The sequence below is a fragment of the Oncorhynchus mykiss genome, unplaced genomic scaffold, assembly GCF_013265735.2.
Source record: "Oncorhynchus mykiss isolate Arlee unplaced genomic scaffold, USDA_OmykA_1.1 un_scaffold_266, whole genome shotgun sequence".
Classification (NCBI taxonomy): Eukaryota; Metazoa; Chordata; class Actinopteri; order Salmoniformes; family Salmonidae; genus Oncorhynchus; species Oncorhynchus mykiss.
This window is the reverse complement of record NW_023493722.1, coordinates 17867-45865: the sequence shown is the minus strand read 5'-3', so window position 1 is coordinate 45865 and position 27999 is coordinate 17867. Positions and strand designations below refer to the sequence as shown.

General features: G+C 41.1%; 2 protein-coding genes and 1 pseudogene across 7 annotated transcripts in view; 1 reads left to right on the top strand and 2 right to left on the bottom strand.

Moving 5' to 3' along the window:
* LOC110515912 overlaps positions 1-15710 on the top strand; it is a 34541-nt gene extending 18831 nt beyond the window's left edge. For 3 of the 4 annotated variants that reach the window (XM_036973537.1, XM_036973536.1, XM_036973535.1), the window contains 6 exons: positions 8908-9026; positions 9255-9291; positions 9423-9823; positions 11289-14928; positions 15089-15176; positions 15518-15710. In XM_036973537.1, coding sequence (XP_036829432.1) covers positions 8908-9026; positions 9255-9291; positions 9423-9823; positions 11289-14928; positions 15089-15176; positions 15518-15696 — 4464 coding nt within the window. In that variant the 3' untranslated portion in view covers positions 15697-15710. Of the gene's footprint in view, positions 1-8907; positions 9292-9422; positions 9824-11288; positions 14929-15088; positions 15177-15517 lie in introns of those variants that run through there. The other variant, XM_036973539.1, reaches the window with a different exon arrangement.
* The window catches only part of LOC110513387, a 51891-nt pseudogene extending 31965 nt beyond the window's left edge, over positions 1-19926 (bottom strand).
* A 482-nt stretch (positions 19927-20408) lies between these two features.
* Positions 20409-27972, bottom strand: LOC118948931 (protein ANKUB1-like). Of its 3 annotated transcripts, none has more exons than XR_005042223.1 (3): positions 27726-27961; positions 26289-26432; positions 20415-20550 (listed from the first exon to the last, which is right to left on the bottom strand). XR_005042223.1 is itself a non-coding variant. In XM_036973564.1 (3 exons), the coding sequence occupies exons 2-3, from the start codon at positions 26245-26247 to the stop codon at positions 21233-21235; spliced, it is 246 nt and encodes an 81-aa protein (XP_036829459.1). In that variant the 5' UTR covers positions 26248-26432; positions 27726-27972; the 3' UTR covers positions 21009-21232. The 3 variants fall into 3 exon arrangements, 1 of the variants encoding a protein (XP_036829459.1); XM_036973564.1 differs by lacking the exon at positions 20415-20550 and adding an exon at positions 21009-21466 and having other exon boundaries at positions 26236-26432; positions 27726-27972; XR_005042222.1 differs by lacking the exons at positions 26289-26432; positions 27726-27961 and adding an exon at positions 20941-21013 and having other exon boundaries at positions 20409-20550.
* Positions 27973-27999: the final 27 nt, after the last annotated feature.

The following is a 27999-nucleotide window of genomic DNA, read 5'->3' as shown; positions in this document are numbered from 1 at the left end:
TAGGTAAATATTCTCTTCAACTCTTCTTGAACTGCACTGTTTGTTAAGGCCTTGTAAAGTAAACATTTCACGGAAAGATCTACACTTGTTGTATTCAGCGCATGTGACAAATTAAAGTTTGAGTTGATTTGATTTGACTATATACCTTCTAAGCATGATGGTTGGCTCATGATTTGTTTCAGGACTTGTTAGGGTAAACCTATAACAGCTTCTACCCCCAAGTCATTAGACTGCTGAACAATTAATCAAATGGCCACCGGACAAGTTCAAATGTTTTATTATTTGTTACTTTAGTTTATTAGGTAAATATTATCTTCAACTCTTCTTGAACTGCACTGTTTGTTAAGGGCTTGTAAAGTAAACATTTCACGGAAAGATCTACACTTGTTGTATTCAGCGCATGTGACAAATAAAGTTTGAGTTGATTTGACTATATACCTTCTAAGCATGATGGTTGGCTCATGATTTGTTTGTACTGAAATCTATTCAGGGAGGATAAGGGTATATCATAGGCAGTGATGTAGTGGTAAAACCATTGACTGGTAAATGCTGATTGCCGTTCAGGATTAAAGAAGTAACGCTCCCTCTACTTTCAATGCATCTTCCACAAAAGGTGGGTAAATGCTTGAACAAAATAAAATAAAAAGTGTGTAAACAGCTTTTACATGTGTTCCCCCCCCCCACCACTGATTATAGGAGGCTTCTTCTGACAGTATTCACACCTTTCATAAGAAACCTCCAGAGAAATATTCATATTCACCGTAGCTGTCATTTAAACTTGGACTAACCTGGCCAAGGCCAAACAGTATATGGCGTTTTCTCTGGGTGTGCGGTCGCAGTGGAGAGAAAAGGCCTCCAGTGAGGTGGTGAGTATCTGGGCGGAGTTTGGCGAGTCAAACACAGGTCTGAGATTGGTGTCTCTGGAAATGGGCGGGAGCGGGACTCTGCTCCTCCATTGGTTGCTGTTCTGATCCCCACTCTCATCCTCCTCACATCCCCTCTTCTTCTCTCTTTCATCACTCGTGGCCACAGGGTGTTGCTTCGGTAGTTGAAGAGGTTTATCCTGGGATGCCAGGGCGCGGAGCGGGCAGGTTACATGAGATGGGCAGTTGATGGGGGTCAAACGTCGAGAGGCTGTGGACATCACCCTGATACCCGCCTTAGCCTCACTCCTCCTGGACTTGGAGGACATCTTGGGGAGGGTGAAGCCGTCCACCAGGACCGTGTCGCCCACCCTGGTCCTGAACGGCCCTGTTGAGGCCCATGCAGTGCCTGGATGCTGCCCTCCTCTGCCCCAGCCTCACCCAGCCCTTTATCTGGAGGTATGTCCGCATGGGCAGGGCCATACCTGGGAGGACCACCACAGAGCACAGCTTGGTTGCCAGGTGACGCACACACTCTCTGTGGCCGTACTGGAGGGCGATCCTCAGGGGGTCACGCCTGTCGGGATCCCCAGGGTCAAGGGTCAGAACGCTGCTGGCGATAAAGAGTTTGAGGATGGTGAGCTGGCCTCGCTTGATGGAGGCGACAGCGGGAACCTTGGCGACGTCGGGGTGGGCCGTCTGGTGGCACCACTCACGGTAAGGGTGAACCCCCACCGGCTCAATGACACGCACCCCCCTCTCCAGCAGCCAGCCGGCCAGGTCCAGGTGGCCCAGAGAAGCAGCGATGTAGAGTGCCACCCGGAGCTGGAACCTGGAATAATACAGAATCAATGTATTTATAACACGTTTCAAGTTTTTTTTGTCAAGTTCACAAGATACAGTGGGTTATAAAACAGTACAGTAAAATGCTTACTTGCAAGCTCTTTCCCACAATGCAGTATTAAATATCAGGGTAAGAGAAAAAACATATGAAGGAAAAAAACACGAGAATATAAGCTATATACAGGGTCAGTACTATCATTGTAAGCTATATACAGGGTCAGTACTATCATTGTAAGCTATATACAGGGTCAGTACTATCATTGTAAGCTATATACAGGGTCAGTACCATCATTGTAAGCTATATACAGGGTCAGTACTATCATTGTAAGCTATATACAGGGTCAGTACTATCATTGTAACCTATATACAATGTCAGTACTATCATTGTAAGCTATATACAGGGTCAGTACTATCATTGTAAGCTATATACAGGGTCAGTACCATCATTGTAAGCTATATACAGGGTCAGTACCATCATTGTAAGCTATATACAGGGTCAGTACCATCATTGTAAGCTATATACATGGTCAGTACTATCATTGTAAGCTATATACAGGGTCAGTACTATCATTGTAAGCTATATACAGGGTCAGTACCATCATGGTAAGCTACATACAGGGTCAGTACCATCATTGTAAGCTACATACAGGGTCAGTACCATCATTGTAAGCTATATACAGGGTCAGTACTATCATTGTAAGCTACATACAGGGTCAGTACTATCATTGTAAGCTATATACAGGGTCAGTACTATCATTGTAAGCTATATACAGGGTCAGTACTATCATTGTAAGCTATATACAGGGTCTGTACTATCATTGTAAGCTATATACAGGGTCTGTACTATCATTGTAAGCTATATACAGGGTCAGTACTATCATTGTAAGCTATATACAGGGTCAGTACCATCATTGAAAGCTATATACAGGGTCAGTACCATCATTGTAAGCTATATACAGGGTCAGTACAATCATTGTAAGCTATATAAAGGGTCAGTACCATCATTGTAAGCTATATACAGGGTCAGTACCATAATTGTAAGCTATATAAAGATTCAGTACCATCACTGTTGATAGTAAGTCTATCATACAGTTCAGTGTGTAGATGTGTATTCTGACCTCCTCACAGGTCTCTCCCTAGACAGGTGTCGTTGGACGGTCAGTCTGTGTCCCAGGAAGCAGCCTCTGAGGAACTCCACCCACCCATCCCAGGTGTCTAACCGTAGAGTAGCCCCTGAGAGACAGAGACACATGCAGGTTGTCCTCCTGGTTTCCATTAACCAAGAATGTGTTCCATACAGTCCATTTGTCTCTGTGTTACATCCATAAGGTGTTGAGCCAGAGGACCATTGATCTACTGCACAAGGAAGGCCATACCCAGGTCAATGGCGTAGTCGTGCAGCCGGTTGCAGTCGTAGATTTGCAGGCCGGTGGGAGAGCTCAGTCTGAAGGAGCTGACGGGAAGCCCACACTGCTGGGACACCAGGGTCATGAGCCTGGCCACAGACGTACTCAGGAGAAACACAGTGCCCAAGACTGAGAGGGTCTCCCCCGTCACGGCACTGAACACACGCACCACCGGCTCCCGCTGAAGTATAAGACCATGGACATACAGTAAATTCACTTGTTTTACATAAATACCTTATGTTGTGTTTATACACCGAGTAAACAAAACATTATGAACAACTGTTCTTTCCATGACAAAGACTGACCAGGTGAATCCAGGTGAAAGCTATGATCCCTTAATGATGTCACTTGTTAAATCCACTTCAGTGTAGATGAAGGGGAGCGGACAGGTTAAAGAAGGATTTTTAAGCCTTGAGACAATTGAGGCATAGATTGTGTATGTGTGCCATTCAGAGGGTGAATGGGCAAGACAAAATATTTAAGTGTCTTTGAACGGGGTAGTAGGTGCCAGGTGCACCGGTTTGTGTCAAGAACTGCAATGCTGCTGGGGTTTTTCACACTCAACAGTTTCCTGTGTGTATCATGAATGGTCCACCACCCAAAGAACATCCAGCCAACTAAGTAAGGAGTAAGGAACACAAATAAACATTATTCTGATGGTTACATTTGTACTTAGATACATAACCACTCTCCTCTGTTAGCAAATCTTCCACAGAACTTTGTGGAACAGAGTGAGTTCTGTCCCTGTCTGGCTCTGGACATGTACCCAGGGACCTCTGTACTACAACACTACACACTCACGAAGCAGTGTTCTTACTACCCAATCACTCTACCATAACCATGGTCTCGGTATAAAGCAGTGTCCTTACTAACCAATCACTCTATCATAACCATGGTCTTGGTTGAGCAAGGGCAATTTTACTTTAAGTCTCAAGCAGGGTGACCTCAACATACTATATATCACCATACTATATACCACCACACTATACAGTGGGGCAAAAAAGTATTTAGTCAGCCACCAATTGTGCAAGTTCTCCTACTTAAAAAGATGAGAGAGGCCTGTAATTTTCATCATAGGTACACTTCAACTATGACAGACAAAATGAGAAAAAAAAATCCAGAAAAATCACATTGTAGGATTTTTAATGATTTAATGTATTTGCAAATTATGGTGGAAAATAAGTATTTGGTCACCTACACCTACAACTATTTCATTTTACCTTTAGGCAAGTCAGTTAAGAACAAATTCTTATTTTCAATGACGGCCAAGGAACAGTGGGTTAACTGCCTGTTCAGGGGCAGAACGACAGATGTTCAGTCCTTGTCTGTTCAGGGATTTGAACTTGCAACCTTCCGGTTACTAGTCCACCGCTCTAACCACTAGGCTACCCTGCCGCCCCATATAACCATACTATATAATCATACTATATATTACCACACTATATCACCATAATATATATAATGATACTATATAATCATACTATATAGCCATACTATTTAACCATACTATTTATCACCATACTATATATATCACCACACTATATCTGAAACACTTTATGTTAATGATAGTATGAAGCTGTTTCAAGCAATAGCCAGCTCACTTTGATATGCATTTTCAAGCACGGGTAGAAACAGCTAGGTGTTCGGCTGGTACCTTCAGCAGGCAGCAGATGGCACTGCTAGGGGTGATGCCAACGTCTGTCAGGACCCAGCTGTCCCGAAGGATGGCACCAGCATAGCTCAGCTCCAGGAAGTGCCTCACCTGCTTGTCGTCTGACAGTTGCACGTGGAAGTAATCCTGCCAGAGGAAGAAGATTGGAAACACAAGGAGACGTAATTGAGTGTCCCATACAATCAGAATGAGAGGGCTCAACACTGATGGAGCCGTAATGGAGGGTGTCCCACACAGACACCCATTATGGAAGGTGTTCCACCCAGACAGATGTCAATGTTTACCATACAATAATTGTAAAAGTGTCCAATTGTGTACAATTAAGAAAATAGGCCCAAGGAGGCGTGGTATATGGCCAATATACCACGGCCAAGGGCTGTTCTTAGGCACAACGCAACGCGGAGGTATATTGGCCATATACCACAAACCCCCAAGGTGACTTCTTTTTTTTTCTTCTCCAATTTAGTGGTATCCAATTGGTAGTTACAGTCTTGTCCCATTGCTACAACTCCCATATGGACTTGGGTGCACACATATAGAAGGTGCACACATGGGGAACATTTTTAGTAGCCTAGGGTCCGGGAAAGTGTTGGCCTTTTTAAAACCGCATTTCGTGCAATTCTACATCCTTTTACATGACTGGAGACTTTGGCATTATCTTTTTTTAATCCGCACAAATGATCGAAATGGCAGGCTACTTTGACACTGACAAACTTAGTATCTGAGATCAATAAAAACTACCTTGTCTTGAATCCATCAATAGCCTATAGGCCTAGGTTTGTGGAGAAACATATAGTAGGCTACAATATGAGGAGGAAATTAGTCCTAAAAATGCTTTCCAGTTTCACTGACTCACCCAATGATGCGCAGCTCACTCGCTGGAGATTGTCGATGCGCTCGTGTCAAATCTCTCCCTCTCTCTGTTTTGTAAAACAATGTTTGGGAGTTGAATATAATCAAATCAAAATATCAAATATTTTGGTAGTCTACAGCATAGTCTTATCTTTTCAGCAAGAGTCATTGCTTTTCAATCTGTGTTTTCCCTCGATTATATTTGCAAAAGGCCTGTTATGTCTGCGTGCTGTTTTTTCACTGGCAGATTTGCCTCTCGTTCCCGACTGTAGGCTATTCTTTGTTATTGGGCTACAATCCGCAGCTAGGCTATTTAAAAAATAAGCTATTGGTCCTCTGTAGCTAAATTAGAGGGCTTCTCATGACGTATTAGGCTATTCTGAATGATTTAATTTATTTCTCAACAGACAGCAGTATTTCCGTAACTTGACACAGTAAATTGCTAGCTAGTACTGGCGGGAATTCTCTACAACAAAATGCACAACAAATATTCTCCAAAAACCGCTGCATCTTATGTGTGATGTTCGAATAACATTTACAAACAATTTGATATAAATTGAACATTTAAATCATCACCTGAAAGTATAAAAATCACTTTTGATGTACAGTGCTTTGCAACCAACAACTTACCGCTGGTTTGGCGCTTGTTCACTGAGACGATTTTAACTGGAACATCCCCCCTCGTAAGCAGCTATTCAAACCAGCCAATAAGATGCCATGTTGAGTAGGTGAAGGCAAGACAAACTCAAACCAAAAACCCATTGGCTTAACAATAAAGTGGCAAGGGGAATCACCAATATAACCCTGTTACAGAGGCAACTCGAATGAACATTGATCGCTTTTATTATAATTGTTAAATAGCAAAAAGTGAAAATGATTTTTCATGGCACGAGAGGTACCGGATTCGGCCAAATAGGTTCCGGAACAAAACAGTCCAGAACGGAACGGTGCCGGATCCTGTTCTGGCATGATCCTGCTCAAATTAAGCACTGATTTGAAGTACCTAGGCCTCTACCTGCTGAGTTTAAAGATTATTAAACTAGATTCAGTGGGCTTGTCATTCACAGTACTGATGAAAAATCAAGTACAGTTGATCTAAATGTGGATATACGAGGACATCTAGTGGTCACCGGATTTTTTAAAAATCCATGCAAGCTATCTTTGCACTAGCATGCGATGCCATATATTTGACACAGGTATTTATTATTCAACATGTATTGTCATTGACTGGAACAAAATATAATTGTATGAGCTATGCCTCTGTGTCCCGGCGTTGTTGTACCCCTCTACTATCTGGCTTGGTGGGGCGATCTCGTTCTGCATGCCTGCTTCACTGAGATACAATGTGTCGTCATGCATTTGTGCATGCACGCTGTTAACGGTCATACCCGTCTTGCTAGCTAATTTAGCTAGCTCATCAACCAGTATTTTATTCGCTTTTTCTGCACGATAGCACTTATTAAAGCCTTGAAACTCATGGGGACCTCACTGTTACCACGGGTCATCGAGCTAGCCCTTATTTGGCAGCAGGGTTGCATCGGTTTCCATTGGATTTGACAGCTTGTTAGGCTGGCTAGCTAGGTAGCTAATTCGCTAATGCGAACTGTTTATCACGTAGCAGCCTATGCTGACTAGCATCGCTAGCAACTAGCTAACATGGATAAAGTCTAGTCGTGGGTCCACAAAATCAAACAAATGGTACTGAACTGATGACAAAATCATGTTTCGAAATTGTAGTAGATATTTTTTTTTGTTGCTTAATGACATTGCGAATATCATAATTTTTGTCATTTAACTACCGGTCTGTATATAATCCGGTTTCGGAATGAGAAAAGTATTAATCGCAAATTCCAGCACTACTAACGGATACCGGGAAATAGAAATAAGAGAACCGGTCACGAATGCGGAGCCACGCCCCAAAATAACGTGACCACAAGGCGTTTGTGACACATTCATGCATTCCAACTTTGTCATAATTGTCTGTAGGTTCTAAATTGCTTATGAGCTTGGCTTCCCTTCAGAAAGTAGCTGATTCTTGTACTCTACAGCTGTATTTTCCTACAGTTACTAATAATACTAGCAACAAAACAGATTTCATTCCTTAAAATGATATTGCCAGATGGAAGAAAATAATAAGGTAGGCCTAAACTGTAATAAGATATACCTAAAGACTGCTTGTGTTTAATCCTGAATCCAGTTGCCCCTCATGTACTGGGATAAAACAATAGGCAAGCCATGAACCTTATGGAGGAGTACATGTGTTTTGTAGACACACCTGGGTTCTAGACTGGCTGAGGTAAACATTTTAGGAAAGCCTGGGTTTTTAAATCCTGGTGAAAGCAGATATGTCAAAGTTTGTCAATGTCATGTTGCCCTTCCATTTAGATGAAACTAGCGAAAATGATCTTAATCCACATTTTCTAGCAAAAAAACATGTTCATGCTTTAGGGCTGGTGGGCTGCATATATATTGGTAAAATATAAAGTGTGTGTTTGTGGAGGGGAGGGGTGTAGTGGATATAATGGGGTATAGGCCTAACTGTTGTTTTGAGGGTGAAATTTCAACCACAGGATGATGTCATCATTGTAAACTAAATTCAGCATAGCCAAACCTTGTTATAAAATAGGTTGAATTTGTACCTTTGAAACCATGTCAGATTTTCAATATTATATACACTTTCAGAAAAAAACTATAGGCAGCACCTCAGCCCGGGATCGAACCCCATCCAGGGTTTTAACTACACCCAGCCCTGCTTAGCTTTAATATGTCACTGACTACTACCAATATGCTATTGTGATTAATTATTGAGAGATCTCTTAATAACAAAATATATTCAGTGTTAATATCGAAGTCATTCTAAGGGGTAGGTTTGACAAAGCAAATGAGTGAGTGAGTCTTTGACATGAAGACAGTGGTTAGATTCTGCCATTGGGACTGCTCTGATGTTTCCATTCTCTCCTGGTTATGACCATAGAGCCTTGTCCCAGTCTCTAGACCTGCCTGTCTGTGTGATGGATGACCTCTGAAGCTGTCAATGAGGTGGTAAGTTGACCTTGTCATTTCATATTACAACATTAATCCAGTAAAATGTTATAGTGATGCTATCATTGGCAATGTTGACGTACCACAACCATCTCTGTTGTGTTGCAGTTGTTTAATTGGCCCAACGTTGCCAATGCTCCTCCACTCTTTAACAGTTAATAATTATTTCAGTATGATATTTGTTGTATATTAAGTTTGATTATTTGCAATATAATTACATTTATACCAGGAGCAGAGCAATTGTACCAGGAGCAGAGCAACCTCAGTGATGGAAACCACAGAAGAGGGAAAGCTCAACAATGTGGAACATCTGACACTTATGGACTTCCTTCAAAACCTAACTGAGAAGTATGTTCTGTTTTCTTTGGTACTATCACACCTTCAAGGAAATAGGATCAAATTAGAAACTGATCAATCGGAAAAAAATGTTCAGTGCTAGAAAAGTTGTCACATTGCAATTTTGCCAAAACAACTGACACAAAGCAAGTATAACTTCACGATCAGGCAAATAATTAAATAAAAACTATTCTGCCACGCATCCTGATATGACAACATTTATAACAATATTGTTTTCAGGCAATGGAGGGGGATTCGTGAGGGCATGTTTGACCCGGTAAGATCATGTTACTGACAATTTAATTAGATTACCATGAAAACTCTGCCTAATGTTTAACCTTGTTCATAAGCTTTAAAAAGACGCACTATGCAACATTTTAAAACACTTCTTCTGTTTCTGGAATACAGCTGACAAAACAACAGCTTGCCGGCTTGTGTCTGAGGATTGTCCAGTTTTTATCGGACAAGCTGATGCAGATCATCATCCCAGGTCTTTACGAACTACTGGGCATCCAAGATGCTGCCTCCTCTCCATTGTCACAGAGATCTCTCACAGCGTCACTCACCAGTCTGTTAGACGATAAGACTAACACCAAGTCCCGCGTGAGATTTACTGAGGCTGGTGTACCTAAGAGGCCAGGCAGTCGAAAGTCTTACAATAGCTTTCGCATCCCGACTCCCTACCCTTCCTCCAACTGTATGGAGCAGGAAGAGGAAGAAGAACAGGAATCACAACTTAAGTTCAAGGAGATTTACCTGACTAAGGGCAGTCTGGGCAGTGGAAGCTACCTGCCCAAGGGGGCCATGAGGTATGTTCTTAAAGGGAAATTTAACAACTTCATATTCATCTCCAGCATCACCATATGTGAAAATTACACATTTCCATGCTTTGTAGTAAAAAAAATATAGAGGGACGTAACTGTTTCCAATAGTGCTGAGAAATTAGTGCTTTTTGAGGTTGGTTTGGTTTCCATTCAAATATTTAAAAAATAATCACGGTTTTGGATTTCAATACTTTTTTTAGACATTGAATGCACTATGGATTATGTGTGTTGAATGCTGTAACAACACATAATAAAACAATGAATAAAAGTCCCATGATGGTAGTGACTGTCCATTACTGTTTATGACTTATCAACCATCATTTACTTTCTCATATAAAATATTTATTTGATGACTTTATTATTTCATTCCAAGTCATCAACTCATCTCTATAGAGCTGCTGCTTATTCTGTCTGACAAAATTACTATTTTAGTAGTTCTTCTAAGTAAATAAGACCTACTTTTATGACCGCTGAACACCAACTGTCAATCACTTAGATCATGTATTTCCAGGTAGAGGATCCTCGCAACGCAACTGCTTTTTATCTCTCTCATGCATTCTCTCGTCTCTCCGTCTCAGTCAATGAGGTTTCCGTATCTGCTCCACACAGAGTGGACAAGCAAATGGGCGTGCAATGGATTATGGGAATTAATTGCCGTATTTTCTGTGCTAAACTATGTAGAATATTGGCCTGTTGGAAACTACAACTCCCTACTACATTGCATAGTTCGTGCTTGATCTGATTTATCTCTACAGAAACTGAGCATCGAGCTCACAGAAGAAGAAAAAAATTAACTATATGGAATTCAAATAATTGAGCCGACGCCGGTCAATTAATTGTTTAAAAACCGAAAAATAACAAAAATGTTGGTTAAATGCTCAGCTCTAGATTCTAATGACATCATCAGTGTGCATCGTGTGATTTTTAACCAATTATGAGTAGGCATTGCCTGCTAATTGGTTGATGATGTCATAGAAAACACTTATCTTCCTCTTTCTTTTTTACTACAAAACATAGAAATGCCCGTTTTTCACATATGCTGATGTTGGGGTGGTGCTGGAGATGATGAATATGAAGTTGAAACATTTAGAAATTTCCCTTTAACATTTCTTCAAACTGCCTTGTATTTATGATTGTCCTTGAAGTTATTAGAAGTTACAGTATTTGAAGTTTATAGCAATTTGGATTTTTGTAGAGGATAGATATTGCCAGGATAGATAGATATCTACAGGCCAGTTTCAATACAAATGACTTATACAAAATACATTTTATTGGGCTTTAGAAATTAAGCAGTTAGGCTGACATCACACTAAGGTTTTTTCTCAGAGAAACAGCAGCGTTTTCCTCATTGTTTTCAATGGTGCAGATGTATTTGACACACTGAATGTGCATCACAGCCTTACATATTATTTGTTTGACTTTGATGATTTCTGCGGTTTTTTTCCCCAAGGACTCTAACCTCTCTGTCTGATGTGCAGAAGAAAACAACCAACTCTGAGACGCTACAAGTCCTCTTAGGTGTCTCAGAGGACACCCTTGTCACCTGTGTGCAGGACAGCCTGCAAGGTTCTCTATCCAAACTTGCATGCATGTCCAATTCTCCATCTGGAAGTGCAGGCTCTATGATGCTAACCCCTGCTGTAATGGCAGAGTTGGCTAAAGATGTCAAGTCGGCCTTATCAGTGGTCGTTAAGAGTGCCTCCGCTAGCCAAACCTCTGTAGTGACACCGGTAAGGGGAGACTCACAGACCAAGGTGACTGAGAGCATGGTGAGAGAGCTGGCTGCTAAACTTGAAAAAGTTGACCAAGAGAGCAAAAGTCTAACAGGGCAAGTCATGACCATGATCTCTGACACAATGGTGGCTTTTGTTGACGAGAACGAACAGAATTTGCTGGAAGATCTGAAGGACAAGATCACGTTTTTGGCATCGCATGTTGGCTTCATTGAGGATCTTGATGCCCTGATAAGGAAATACGAGACCAGCTACAATATTGGTGAATCTGGTTCCTCCTGCACGCTCACATCTAAGAGCATCCAAAAACTCTCCAGCCGGGAGTTTCAAACATCAGCAATACAAGCAGTGAGTGGAGTTCTTGACAAAAAAGTCAGTAGTTTGAGCTTTCCTAGTTCAGTCATTCAGTCTGAGTTAACAGGTGCTGTATCAGGTCAAACATTGTCTGGCATTGTAAAGACAGAGTCAATTCACCCAGTGGGCTCAACAGCGTCAGTAGTTGTTAAGACTTTCGTGTCAGATATGAAGTCCTTGGTTGAATCTGAAGAGAGTCCCCAACAGAAGAGTGCCTGGTCTGCTGCTGTTCACATTTACCACAGCATCCAAAACAACTTGAAAGATTATTTCGGCAAGCTTCAGCGATGTGCCTTAAAGAGCATTGTCACATCTGATGACAACATCACAAATGCTGAGTTTAAGGAGACAGTTCCACTTCCTTGCTTAAACATGAAATATTGGCCCAGTAAGAGTGAGCCTCAGTTGCCAGAGTCCACTGGTGCAGTTACTTTACAAAGAGGCCTAAGTGAGAGCTCAAAACTTATTTGGGCAAAAACTGAGTCAGAAGAAAGCAAGCTCCTTCTGACAACTTGCATCAAAGAAGTCATCTCAGAGCTTCTGGTCTTGTACAAGACTGAAATATCAAAGGAGGACGCCCTGTACACTGTTGGAGAAAAAGGATCAGGCTTCTCTATTGAGAGAGAGAAATTTGTAGAGGGTGTTCTGGCTCAGCTTGGGGATATTGCCCATTCCAGGGCCTCATCACCAATAGTATGTGAGTTCCCCTGTCAAATTGAGGACAGCAGAAGTAAGGCCACAGCTTCTTTGACCAGTCTGTTAGATTGTATTAGAAAACTCTCAAGTGATGAATTTAAGAGAAATGCCACTCAAGCAGTGAGTGAGTTCCTAGTTAAAAAGTCCGCCAGTAGCTTAACTAGTGCACAGCCTGCTTATTCTGTAGCATCCAGGTCTTGTTCCATTCAAAACCAGTACACATGGTCAAAGGATATTTGTGCGGATTCTGCTGCCTTTGGCATCATTGAAACATTTGTGGAAGACCTGCAGAGCTTGGCGCAACCTGCAGAAGTAGAGGAGAGAGAACCTGACCTCCAGGAAAATGCACAAAAGCTACAGAGCAGGATCTGGTCTGCTACCACTAGTTTATATAACAATATTCAGAAGACATTAAAGGACTTCATCATTCATCAGCGGAGGTCAGACATGCTGAGCAGAATGTCTAGTCATATACCCACAGAGGACTCTGGACATCTTGGGACTAAGGAGCACATTTGTTTGGCAAGCCAGGACTTGAGGCAAGCTAGTAAGAGTGTGCCTCACTTGCACAGTTTGAACCTTGAAGTGGCTCTACACAGGGGTGGCAGCGAGAGTTCAAAACTTCTCTGGACTGAAACAGACGAGGCTCTACTGACCAATAGTACCAAAGAGGTCATTTCAACAATCTTGACCTCATGCGAGGATCAGGCATCAAATGCACCTTGCTTCTCCACAGTAGGAAAGAAAATATCTGATATGTCCCTTGAGGTCAACATGTTGGTAGGTGGTGTTCTGTCTCAGCTGAAGGACATCTCCTTGTCAAGGTCCCCAACACCATGTGAAGACATGTTTGAACGTCTCCAAGGTTCTCCTGAGCGAACCTCTCCAGTAAGTCTAGATTGCAGCACGGCTGCCTCCAAAGGCATTGCATCTTCCCACAGTCTTTCAACAAAGAGCCTCCAAAAACGTTCTAGTCATGAGTTCCAAACCAAAGCTGAGAAAGGAGTGAGTGAGGTCCTCTCTAGATCATTTAACATTGTGGAGGAAGGTACAACAGATAAGTACCTCCAGTCTGTATCTACATCCACCACATCTACTGATATTATACAAACCATGGTGAAAGACCAGCAGGAGCTCACCCAGACCACCCAATCATCTGACATGGTATCTGGAACCTCCCTGCTCACCACTGGACAGGTTTCTGAGAAAAGAATCTGGTCTGTTGCTCGTAACATCTACAACAGTCTGCAAAGTAAGATTACGGAGTTTCTCAGAAAAGATCTTCAAAGATCAGACACAACACTTGGTTCAATCCAAATCTTTACGTATCAAAGCAGTCCTGCATCACAAAGAGCAAGTCTCGGCCATCTTGAGGTCAACCAGAGCAGTGTTACACCTGGTGTAAACGATGCCTGTGTGGACATTCTGCACAAATTACTACCTAAAACCACTGAGCTCTCAGGATCCATGCTGGAGGATATTGACACGATCCGTTGTAGGAGTGCTGACAGCCAAAATACAAGAAATACCTCTTCTTCACGCTCCTCCATCTCTCTAACACCTACTTCAAAATTAAGGCAGTCGAAATGGCACTTTGCTTTACCCGGGACTCCCATCCCCACTGAGTTTCCTGCTCAGATTGACTTTCCCATTGTTAGAAACACAATCATTGAGGACTTCTTTCACACAGAGGACTTACTTCCTGTAACCTTTGTGGACAAAGTCAGGCAAGCTGCTGGGGTGGTAGTGGACATTATGGTGGAAAGTGTTGAGAACACACAGGAAGATGGACAGGGTGCTTCTCATCCTGACGACCTCCGATCTGCTGTTAGGAAATTGAGAAAAATCATTTCCACTTGGACCATCCACATTTTCAGCCATGAATTGGTGGATAAAGTGATAGCCATTCAGGACAGCCACAGCACTCCACAGGTCTTAACATTGGAAGCAGCCAAAAGTGCTTCAGACTCCATTCTTTCAAGGCTGAAATGGGGAAAGGAACAATGTGCCATATCCAAGGAGCTCTCCTCTCAGCTTCTCCAGATATTTGCTGAAGAGACAGTGAAGGGCTTCCTGAGACAGTGGTCAGATGAGTATGAAAACATAAACTTTGATGTTTCAGTCCAGAACGATCCAAAGACTTCTACTTGCATGGTCATTCTTCAAATGATCACCAAAGCCACTGCTAAATGTTATTTTGAGTCCGCTACCAGCGTGGCCACCAGTGACATTGTAGAAGGCGTGTTTGATTTGGAAAGGGATACCATCAGCAGTACTGGAGAGCAGGTCCTCACCTTCAATACAAAGGTATAGTACACATACATCTTTCATGAATAACACTGCTGTTGACCTTTTATATGATTCTTTGTGTCATGGCATTGCACTGCTTCTTTGCAGTTGATATGCTGTACTTTAAGATATCGAAAACATTTCAGTTTGTTTTAATGTGCCTTTTCCCACCAACCAGGGTTCCAATAATGTTAGTAAGAACCTCTGTCCTCAAGAGTCTCTGGAGTACCAGCCTCAGAACATTTCCCCTACTGTGTACTTTACAGGTAAGCCCTGCTGCTGTTTAGGCTGCTGCTCAGTCAAGACTGAGACATTATCCCTTTACCATTCCACTAATTCATTTGGAAAGACGTTGTACTCCTCTGAGTTGTTACCTATGACATACTGTACTGTGGGCTGGGTGGTAGCCTAGTGGGTTAAGAGGTTGGGCCAGTAACCGATAGGTTGCTGGTTCAGAATCCCTGAGTTCACGAGGCAAAATCTGTCAATGTGCTCTTGAGCAAGGCACTTAATCCTAATTGCTCCTTGTAAGTCTCTCTGGATAAGAGTGTCTGATACATGAGTAAAAATGTAAATTGATGGCATGCTGGATGGTCTTTCGTTGCAGAGACGATGACAACATCTCATGGCTCCTTTTCTCCAGAGGGAATTTATGATATCGCATCGTCCTTCCCACTTGAAGAGAAGAGTCGCAAACCCTCCCTTTTCACCAGATTGTCTAGATCCATCACAAAAGGCTTTCTCAGCCCATTCAAATCTTCAAGGAAAACCAAATTATTTAAATAAATTCCTCATTATAACAACGAGAGCATTCATTTGTTCAGATGAGAATCTAATTGTATTGGTCACATACGCCGAAAACAACTGTGAGATGCTTTATTACGAGCCCATTCCCAACAATGCAGAGTTAAAAATTAAGAAAATATTTTCTAAATAGTAACACAATAACAATAACAAGGCTATATACAAGGAGTACCAGTACCGAGTCAATGTGCATGGGTGCGAGGTAGTTGAGGTAATACAGTATGTACATGTAGGTAAGGGTAAAAGTGACTAGGCAATCAGGATAGATAATAAACACAGTAGCAGCAGCTAGTGTGAAAGTCGGTCAGTGTCACAGTGAATGTGTGGGTAGAGTGTAGTGAATGTGCATCGAGCCAATTCAAGAGAGTCAGTGGAAAACAATTAGAAAAATACATCAATAACAAAGGGGGTCAATGCAAATAGTGCAGGTGGCCATTTAATTAACGTTCAGCAGTCTAATGACTTGGGGGTAGAAGCTGTTCAGCAGTCTGACTTGGAGGTAGAAGCTGTTCAGCAGTCTAATGACTTGGGGGTAGAAGCTGTTCAGCAGTCTTATGGCTTTGGGGTAGAAGCTGTTCAGCAGTCTAATGGCTTGGGGGTAGAAGCTGTTCAGCAGTCTGGTGGCTTGGGGGTAGAAACTGTTCAGCAGTCTAATGGCTTGGGGGTAGAACCTGTTCAGCAGTCTGGTGGCTTGGGGGTAGAAGCTGTTCAGCAGTCTAATGGCTTTGGGATAGAAGCTGTTCAGCAGTCTGATGGCTTGAGGGTAGAAGCTGTTCTTCAGTCTAATGACTTGGAGGTAGAAGCTGTTCAGCAGTCTGACTTGGGGGTAGAAGCTGTTCAGCAGTCTAATGGCTTGGGGGTAGAAGCTGTTCAGCAGTCTAATGACTTTGGGGTAGAAGCTGTTCAGCAGTCTAATGACTTTGGGGTAGAAGCTGTTCAGCAGTCTAATGACTTGGGGGTGGAAGCTGTTCAGCAGTCTAATGGCTTGGGGATAGAAGCTGTTCAGCAGTCTAATGACTTGGAGGTAGAAGCTGTTCAGCAGTCTAATGACTTGGGGGTAGAAGCTGTTCAGCAGTCTAATGGCTTGGGGGTAGAAGCTGTTCAGCAGTCTAATGGCTTTGGGGTAGAAGCTGTTAAGCAGTCTAATGACTTGGGGGGTAGAAGCTGTTCAGCAGTCTAATGACTTGGGGGTAGAAGCTGTTCAGCAGTCTAATGACTTGGAGGTAGAAGCTGTTCAGCAGTCTAATGACTTGGAGGTAGAAGCTGTTCAGCAGTCTAATGACTTGGGGGTAGAAGCTGTTAAGGAGCCTTTTGTCCCAGAATTGGTGCTCTCGTATCGCTTGCCGTGTGGTAGCAGAGTGAACAGTCTATGACTTGGGTGGTTGGAGCCTTTTGCCAATCATTTACATATCACTTACTTTATTTTTATTTGATTTGATGTCATATTGTAAACGTATGTATCTGTTTTGCTGAAAATATGATTTTGAAAACAATGAATGTCTACAAGTGCTTCATAAAACAGTTATATTTATTTTTGTATTTTCAAAAGACAGCAAATAGCCAATCAAGTATCAACATAAGTGAAATGAAAGACAGATTTAATTTTCAGTGAATAATTGTCTTGTCCAGTGAGCAACTCAATGACATCGATTCAATGACATCATTAGATCACCTCCAAGAAGCATCTTCAACGTTCACCTGACAACCCATTGGATAAGACACATACACTAACCAAGTGTTTCTTACCTGTCAAGAAGGTTGAGATCAGAAGCTTCTTCAATACCCCAGAAATGGAAAGGCTTTGAGACAAAGACAATCAACTGTCCAGATAATGCACATACACTAACCCGGATGTTCTACTTGCCCCACTGAGTTACAGCAAAGTTATCATTTATGCATGGGTCCACGATCCACTCATAGCTCTCACAGCTATCTGACAGTTCTCAGAATACTAAGGAAGAAGTGTGTGATATTGGATTTGGTATCCTTCCCACTCCCAAGTGATTGGGAGTCCCATAGGGTGCCGCATAATTGGCCCAGCGTCGTCCGGGTTTGGCCATCATTGTAAATAAGAATTTGTTCTTAACTGACTTGTCTAGTGAAATAAAGGTTAAATAAAAAATAAACTATTTAAGCTGTCTGCTATGTTGCTGTGTAAATCCACACACTGCAGGGGAATGATGACACATGCTGTGCTAACACATCGTCACAGTAGTTGTCAGTTTTGTAACGTAAATAAAGAGTTTGTCAAATACTCTATGTGAAATACAGTATGTATTATTTTCCCATAATGCCATTATTTCATGTCTTGTGGTATTTTTAGCATTTTTTCCCCCCTTATGTATCAGGTGTATTATTTTGACACTGCACAGACTCATTTAAATGAGCAATAATGATCCACATCTTAATAAAAGAGTTTTAAGGCAGCAGTGTTCATACTGTATTTTACATTGATTTCAACCACTATAGGTCTTCATCAGCAAGTGAGGATTTCTATGGATAAAAACTAGTGTTAAGTGTGGGGGGGGGGCTCAATTAGACCCATGTCAAACACTTACAATCACGTACAGTACAACCACATTCAGTACAATCACATAGTCACATTCAGTACAACCACATAGTCACATACAGCACAACCACAGTCACATTCAGTCAACTGAATGATTCTAGAATAATAATAATTCCATTCACATTTGGCTACTACAAATAGCCAGTGAAATATGATACGTTTTTTGTTCCTTGAGAGGAATGACTGAGAATCCACTGCCTGCCGTTGTAAACTTTCTGCACACAAATCAAACACAGTACTGACTATATCTATAAGCCTCATCCAAAGGAACGAAATTCTAAGTTGTCCGCATTGTTTCAGGCATCATCCGTTCCAAAGTCTCATCTTGTTCACTGTAAAAAATAAAAATAAAAACTCAAATAAGAGTTCCTTTTTGGACAATTCCAGGTTGTCCCTCCTTGTTTCAGTATGTTTAATCTGCCTAATGACCAGGATCCTGGTGTCTACCCAATGTGCTGAGCACTCCTCCTGGACAGAGTCCGCGCTACATTCAGCTGCTGCAACCATGGTCTCTGTGTGAAGGCACTGTTAGAGAGTCAATCAACCAGAACAAGGTTAGGAGACCAAATCTGTGTCCTAGCATTGTGAAATACTGTATATGTAATGGCCTCAATACATTAATGAAGTGCCCTTACATTCTATCCTCTCCCCATACTGAAACAACTTGTTAGGGTGAACCAATAAGACTGACACTATATACCTTCTAAGCATGATAGTTGGCTCATGATTTGTTTCAGGACTTGTTAGGGTAAACCTATAACAGCTTCTAACCCAAAGTCATAAGACTGCTGAACAATTAATCAAATGGCCACCGGACAAGTTCAAATGTTTTATTATTTGTTACTTTAGTTTATTGGGTAAATATTCTCTTCAACTCTTCTTGAACTGCACTGTTTGTTAAGGGCCTGTAAGTAAAGTATTTCACGGAAAGATCTACACTTGTTGTATTCAGCGCATGTGACAAATAAAGTTTGAGTTGATTTGATTATGTACCTTCTAAGCATGATGGTTGGCTCATGATTTGTTTGTACTGAAATCTATTCAGGGAGGATAAGGGTATATCATAGGCAGTGATGTAGTGGTAAAACCATTGACTGGTAAATGCTGATTGCCGTTCAGGATTAAAGAAGTAACGCTCCCTCTACTTTCAATGCATCTTCCACAAAAGGTGGGTAAATGCTTGAACAAAATAAAATAAAAAGTGTGTAAACAGCTTTTACATGTGTTCTCCCCCCCCACCACTGATTATAGGAGGCTTCTTCTGACAGTATTCACACCTTTCATAAGAAACCTCCAGAGAAATATTCATATTCACCGTAGCTGTCATTTAAACTTGGACTAACCTGGCCAAGGCCAAACAGTATATGGCGTTTTCTCTGGGTGTGCGGTCGCAGTGGAGAGAAAAGGCCTCCAGTGAGGTGGTGAGTATCTGGGCGGAGTTTGGCGAGGCAAACACAGGTCTGAGATTGGTGTCTCTGGAAATGGGCGGGAGCGGGACTCTGCTCCTCCATTGGTTGCTGTTCTGATCCCCACTCTCATCCTCCTCACATCCCTTCCCTCCACATCCCCTCTTCTTCTCTCTTTCATCACTCGTGGCCACAGGGTGTTGCTTCGGTAGTTGAAGAGGTTTATCCTGGGATGCCAGGGCGCGGAGCTGGCAGGTTACATGAGATGGGCAGTTGATGGGGGTCAAACTTTGAGAGGCTGTGGACATCACCCTGATACCCGCCTTGGCCTCACTCCTCCTGGGCTTGGAAGACATCTTGGGGAGGGTGAAGCCGTCCACCAGGACCGTGTCGCCCACCCTGGTCCTGAACGGAGCCCTGTTGAGGCCCATGCAGTGCCTGGATGCTGCCCTCCTCTGCCCCAGCCTCACCCAGCCCTTTATCTGGAGGTATGTCCGCATGGGCAGGGCCATACCTGGGAGGACCACCACAGAGCACAGCTTGGTGGCCAGGTGACTCACACACTCCCTGTGGCCGTACTGAAGGGCGATCCTCAGGGGGTCACGACCCTGGGGATCCTGACAGGCAAGGGTCAGAACGCTGCTGGCGATACAGAGTTTGAGGATGGTGAGCTGGCCGAGCTCGATGGAGGCGACAGCGGGACACTTGGCGACGTCGGGGTGGGCCGTCTGGTGGCACCACTCACGGTAAGGGTGAACCCCCACCGGCTCAATGACACGCACCCCCCTCTCCAGCAGCCAGCCGGCCAGGTCCAGGTGGCCCAGAGAAGCAGCGATGTAGAGTGCCACCCGGAGCTGGAACCTGGAATAATACAGAATCAATGTATTTATAACACGTTTCAAGTTTTTTTTGTCAAGTTCACAAGATACAGTCGGTTATAAAACAGTACAGTAAAATGCTTACTTGCAAGCTCTTTCCCACAATGCAGTATTAAATATCAGGGTAAGAGAAAAAACATATGAAGGAAAAAAACACGAGAATATAAGCTATATACAGGGTCAGTACTATCATTATAAGCTATATACAGGGTCAGTACTATCATTGTAAGCTAAATACAGGGTCAGTACCATTATTGTAAGCTATATACAGGGTCAGTACTATCATTGTAAGCTATATACAGGGTCAGTACTATCATTGTAAGCTATATACAGGGTCAGTACTATCATTGTAAGCTATATAAAGGTTCAGTACCATCACTGTTGATAGTAAGTCTATCATACAGTTCAGTGTGTAGATGTGTATTCTGACCTCCTCACAGGTCTCTCCCTAGACAGGTGTCGTTGGACGGTCAGTCTGTGTCCCAGGAAGCAGCCTCTGAGGGACTCCGCCCACCCATCCCAGGTGTCCAACCGTAGAGTAGCCCCTGGGAGACAGAGACACATGCAGGTTGTCCTCCTGGTTTCCATGAACCAAGAATGTGTTCCATACAGTCCATTTGTCTCTATGTTACATCCATAAGGTGTTGAGCCAGAGGACCATTGATCTACTGCACAAGGAAGGCCATACCCAGGTCAATGGCGTAGTCGTGCAGCCAGTTGCAGTCGTAGAGTTGCAGGCTGGTGGGAGAGCTCAGTCTGAAGGAGCTGACGGGAAGCCCACACTGCTGGGACACCAGGGTCATGAGCCTGGCCACAGACGTACTCAGGAGAAACACAGTGCCCAAGACTGAGAGGGTCTCCCCCGTCACGGCACTGAACACACGCACCACCGGCTCCCGCTGAAGTATAAGACCATGGACATTCAGTAAATTCACTTGTTTTACATAAATACCTATGTTGTGTTTATACACCGAGTAAACAAAACATTATGAACACCGGTTCTTTCCATGACAAAGACTGACCAGGTGAATCCAGGTGAAAGCTATGATCCCTTAATGATGTCACTTGTTAAATCCACTTCAGTGTAGATGAAGGGGAGCGGACAGGTTAAAGAAGGATTTTTAAGCCTTGAGACAATTGAGACATGGATTGTGTATGTGTGCCATTCAGAGGGTGAATGGGCAAGACAAAATATTTAAGTGCCTTTGAACGGGGTAGTAGGTGCCAGGTGCACCGGTTTGTGTCAAGAACTGCAATGCTGCTGGGGTTTTTCACACTCAACAGTTTCCTGTGTGGTCCACCACCCAAAGAACATCCAGCCAACTTGGCACAACTGTTGGAAGCATTGGAGTCAACATGGGCCAGCATCCCTGTGGAACGCTTTCAAACACCTTGTAGAGTCCATGCCCCAACGAATTGAGGCTGTTCTGATGGCAAAAGGCGGGGTGCAACTCAATATTAGGAAGGTGTTTCTAATGTTTGGTACACTCAGTATATATAAGTTAGGAGTCATATAATTACAGGGTTAAGATGAACTGGCTCCTTTGCACTGCTCTTAGGTCTGGTTTGTGTTTTTACTGTTAATGGTAAAGGTTAGGATTTGGTGAGAGTATGCTGATCCTAGATCTGTGCCCAAGGGCAATTTCTATCCAGAGACAAATCAAAGGTCCATGCTATTTAAATTTATAATCTACCACCATCTCGTGGCTCAAACTTGTAACAACATTTTCTAATTAATGTGCTGTACTGAGTTTTGTTCTATCACATTGAACACTAATCTGGGTGCAGATTAATTAAATTGAACACTAATCTGGGTGAAAATTAAATTGAACACTAATCTGGGTGAAAATTAAATTGAAGACTAATCTGGGTGAAAATTAAATTGAACACTAATCTGGGTGCAGATTAAATTGAACACTAATCTGGGTGCAGATTAAATTGTTAACAGAAATATTATGAATATGTATTTCAATGAACCCAAAGGGCCTCTTCTTCTCCTACTATACGGCCTGCTGTGCTCTACTGTACTCTGCTGTACTTTGCTGTACTCTGTCTGCTGTACTCTACTGTACTCTGCTGTGCTCTACTGTACTCTGCTGTACTCTGCTGTGCTCTACTGTACTTTGCTGTGCTCTACTGTACTATAAACCACTGGGTATACAGACTCTTCAGATACTGTTAGCGAACACCAGACTGAGGTCGAGGCGATTACATGGGGAAAAGGTTTATGACTGTAAGGGTGTTTGGTACAAAGGCAACACTACATTGGGCCACATTTCAGCTCTATCCCAGGTCAACCATACAATACTATAGATTTCCACTCTAGTCAACCAGCAAGAAGGAGAGACAGACAGAAGGTCTGGCTTTGACTATGTCAATGATGGGATGTGTAAGTAAGGATTAAGGAACACAAATAAACATTATTCTGATGGTTAAATTTGTACTTAGATACATAACCACTCTCCTCTGTTAGCAAATCTTCCACAGAACTTTGTGGGACAGAGTGAGTTCTGTCCCTGTCTGGCTCTGGACATGTACCCAGGGACCTCTGTACAACAACACTTCACACTCACGAAGCAGTGTTCTTACTAACCAATCACTCTACCATAACCATGGTCTCAGTATAAAGCAGTGTCCTTACTAACCAATCACTACTCTACCATAACCATGGTCTTGGTTGAGCAAGGGCAATATTACTTTAAGTCTCAAGCAGGGTGACCTCAACATACTATATATCGCCATACTATATACCACCACACTATACAGTGGGGCAAAAAAGTATTTAGTCAGCCACCAATTGTGCAAGTTCTCCCACTTAAAAAGATGAGAGAGGCCTGTAATTTTCATCATAGGTACACTTCAACTATGACAGACAAAATGAGAGAAAAAAATCCAGAAAAATCACATTGTAGGATTTTTAATGAATTTATTTGCAAATTATGGTGGAAAATAAGTATTTGGTCACCTACAAACAAGCAAGATTTCTGGCTCTCACAGACCTGTAACTTCTTCTTTAAGAGGCTCCTCTGTCCTCCACTCGTTACCTGTATTAATGGCACCTGTTTGAATGAACTAAATCACCTAATCATACTATATATAACCATACTATATAATCATACTATATAACCATACTATATCACCATACTATATATTACCACACTCTATATCACCACACTCTATATCACCATACTATATATCACCATACTATATCACCATACTATATATCACCATAATATATATAATCATACTATATAACCATACTATATCACCATACTATATATTACCACACTCTATATCACCATACTATATATATAACCATACTATATAATCATACAATATAACCATACTATATAATCATACTATATCACCATACTATATATCACCATACTATATATCACCATACTATATATCACCACACTATATATCACCATGCTATATAATCATACTATATAACCATACTATATAATCATACTATATAACCATACTACATATCACCACGCTATATATCACCATACTATATATCACCATACTATATATCACCACACTATATATCACCATGCTATATAATCATACTATATAACCATACTATATAATCATACTATATAACCATACTACATATCACCACACTATATATCACCATAATACATATATAATCATACTATATAACACCATACTATATATCACCACACTATATATCACCATGCTATATATCACCATACTATATATAACCATGCTATATATAACCATAATATATATAATCATACTATATAACCATACTATATAATCATACTATTTAACCATACTATATATCACCATACTATATATTACCATACTATATATAACCATACTATATATCACCGTACTATATATCACCATAATACATATATAATCATACTATATAACACCATACTATATATAACCATACTATATATAACCATACTATATATCACCATACTATATATCACTATACTATATATTACCACACTATATATCACCATACTATATCACCATACTATATAATCATACTATTTAACCATACTATATATCACCATACTAAATATCACCATGCTATATTTATAACCATACTTTATCACCATACTATATCACCATACTATATATTACCACACTATAAATCACCATACTATATATCACCATACTATATATAACCATAATATATATAATCATACTATATAACCATACTATATAAGCATACTATATAATCATACTATATCACCATACTATATATTACCACACTATATATCACCACACTATATATCACCATTCTATAGATTACCATACTATATATAACCATGCTATATATAACCATAATATATATAATCATACTATATAACCATACTATATAATCATACAATTTAACCATACTATATAATCATACAATTTAACCATACTATATATCACCATACTATATATTACCACACTATATATCACCATACTATATATAACCATACTATATATCACTATACTATATATCACACTATACTATATATCACCACACTATATCACCATACTATATCACCATACTATATAATCATACTATATATCACCATACTATATATTACCATACTATATATTACCATTCTATATATCACCATACTATATATTACCATACTATATATAACCATGCTATATATAACCATAATATATATAATCATACTATATCACCATACTATATCACCATACTATATAATCATACTATTTAACCATACTATATATCACCATACTATATATTACCATACTATATATCACCATGCTATATAATCATATCACCATACTATATAATCACACTATATCACCATACTATATCACCATACTATATATCACCATGCTATATATATAACCATACTATATAACCATACTATATAACCATACTATATAACCATACTATATCACCATACTATATCACCATACTATATCACCATACTATATATCACCATGCTATATATATAACCATACTATATAATCATACTATATAACCATACTATATAACCATATTATATAACCATACTATATCACCATACTATATCACCATACTATATCACCATACTATATATTACCACACTCTATATCACCATAATATATATAATCATACTATTTAACCATACTATATAACCATACTATTTATCACCACACTATATATCACCTTACTATATATAACCATAATATATATAATCATACTATATATATACTATTATAACCATACTATATAATCATACAATTTAACCATACTACATAATCATACAATATAACCATACTATATAATCATACTATATAACCATACTATATAATCATACTATATAACCATACTATATAATCATACTATATAACCATACTATATAATCATACTATATAATCATACTATATCACCATACTATATATTACCACAATATATATAATCATACTATTTAAACATACTATATATATCACCATACTATATAACCATACTATATCACCATACTATATATTACCACACTCTATATCATTATTATATATCATTATATATATAATCATACTATATAACCATACCATTTAACCATACTATATATCACCACACTATATATATATCACCATACTATATATTACCACACTATATCTGAAACACTTTATGTTAATGATAGTATGAAGCTGTTTCAAGCAATAGCCAGCTCACTTTGATATGCATTTTCAAGCACGGGTAGAAACAGCTAGGTGTTCGGCTGGTACCTTCAGCAGGCAGCAGATGGCACTGCTAGGGGTGATGCCAACGTCTGTCAGGACCCAGCTGTCCCGAAGGATGGCACCAGCATAGCTCAGCTCCAGGAAGTGCCTCACCTGCTTGTCGTCTGACAGTTGCACGTGGAAGTAATCCTGCGAGTGTCCTATACAATCAGAGTGAGAGGGCTCAAAACTGATGGAGCCGTAATGGAGGGTGTCCCACACAATAATTGTAAAAGTGTCCAATTGTGTACAATTAAGAAATAAGGCGGTGTGGTCAATATATGGCCAATATACCACGGCAAAGGGCTGTTCTCCGCAACGCGGAGGTATATTGGCCATATACCACAAACCCATCATGTGACTTTTTTTTTTTTTCAATTTAGTTGTATCCAATTGGTAGTTACAGTCTTGTCCCATTGCTACAACTCCCATATGGACTTGGGAGAGGCGAGAGCCAAGAGCCGTGCATCCTCCGAAACACAACCCAAGCCACACTGCTTCATGCCCGCTTAACCAGCCGTGTCGACCGTGTCAGCGTGCTTGGCCCGCCACAGGAGTCACTAGTGCGTGATGGGACAAGAACACCCCTGCCGGCCAAACCCTCCACTAAACCGGATGATGCTGGGCCAATTGTACGCCGCCCCATGGGTCTCCCAGTCACGGCCGGCTGCGACAGAGCCTGGACTTGAACCAGGATCTCTAGTGGCACAGCTAGTACTACGCAGTGCCTTAGACCACTGCACTACTCAGGAAGCCCGAGGTGCCTTATTGCTATAGGGCAGTTAACCCACTGTTCCTAGGCCTTTATTGAAAATAAGAATTTGTTCTTAACTGACTTGCCTTGTAAAATAAAAATTTGAAGCAGAGCTTAATTTGTAAATTGGGAGGTGCCAGAACAAAGAGTGGGTGCTAGAGGGGGGGTTCTGTGGTACCAGAACTCATGAGAAAAAAGATCACCTTTTATAATAGAGCATTGAACACATATCATCACCTGCATTGCTTGCTGTTTGGGGTTTTAGAATGGGTTTTTGTACAGCACTTTGAGATATCAGCTGAGGTACGAAGGGCTATATAAATAAATTTGATTTGATATCATCACATTTGGGTAGAGCCACTTATAAAAGGTGCACGCACACATGGGGAACATTTTTAGTAGCCTAGGGTCCGGGAAAGTGTTGGCCTTTTTAAAACCGCATTTCGTGCAATTCTACATCCTTTTACATGACTGGAGACTTTGGCATTATCTTTTTTTTAATCCGCACAAATGATCGAAATGGCAGGCTACTTTGACACTGACAAACTTAGTATCTGAGATCAATAAAAACGACCTTGTCTTGAATCCATCAATAGCCTATAGGCCTAGGTTTGTGGAGAAACATATAGTAGGCTACAATATGAGGAGGAAATTAGTCCTAAAAATGCTTTCCAGTTTCACTGACTCACCCAATGATGCGCAGCTCACTCGCTGGAGATTGTCGATGCGCTCGTGTCAAAAGCCTATCTCTCCCTCTCTCTGTTTTGTAAAACAATGTTTGGGAGTTGATCAAATATTTTGGTAGTCTACAGCATAGTCTTATCTTTTCAGCAAGAGTCATTGCTTTTCAATCTGTGTTTTCCCTCGATTGTATTTGAATATTGCAAAAGGCCTGTTTTGTCTGCCTGCTGTTTTTTCACTGACAGATTTGCCTCGCGTTCCCGACTGTAGGCTATTCTTTGT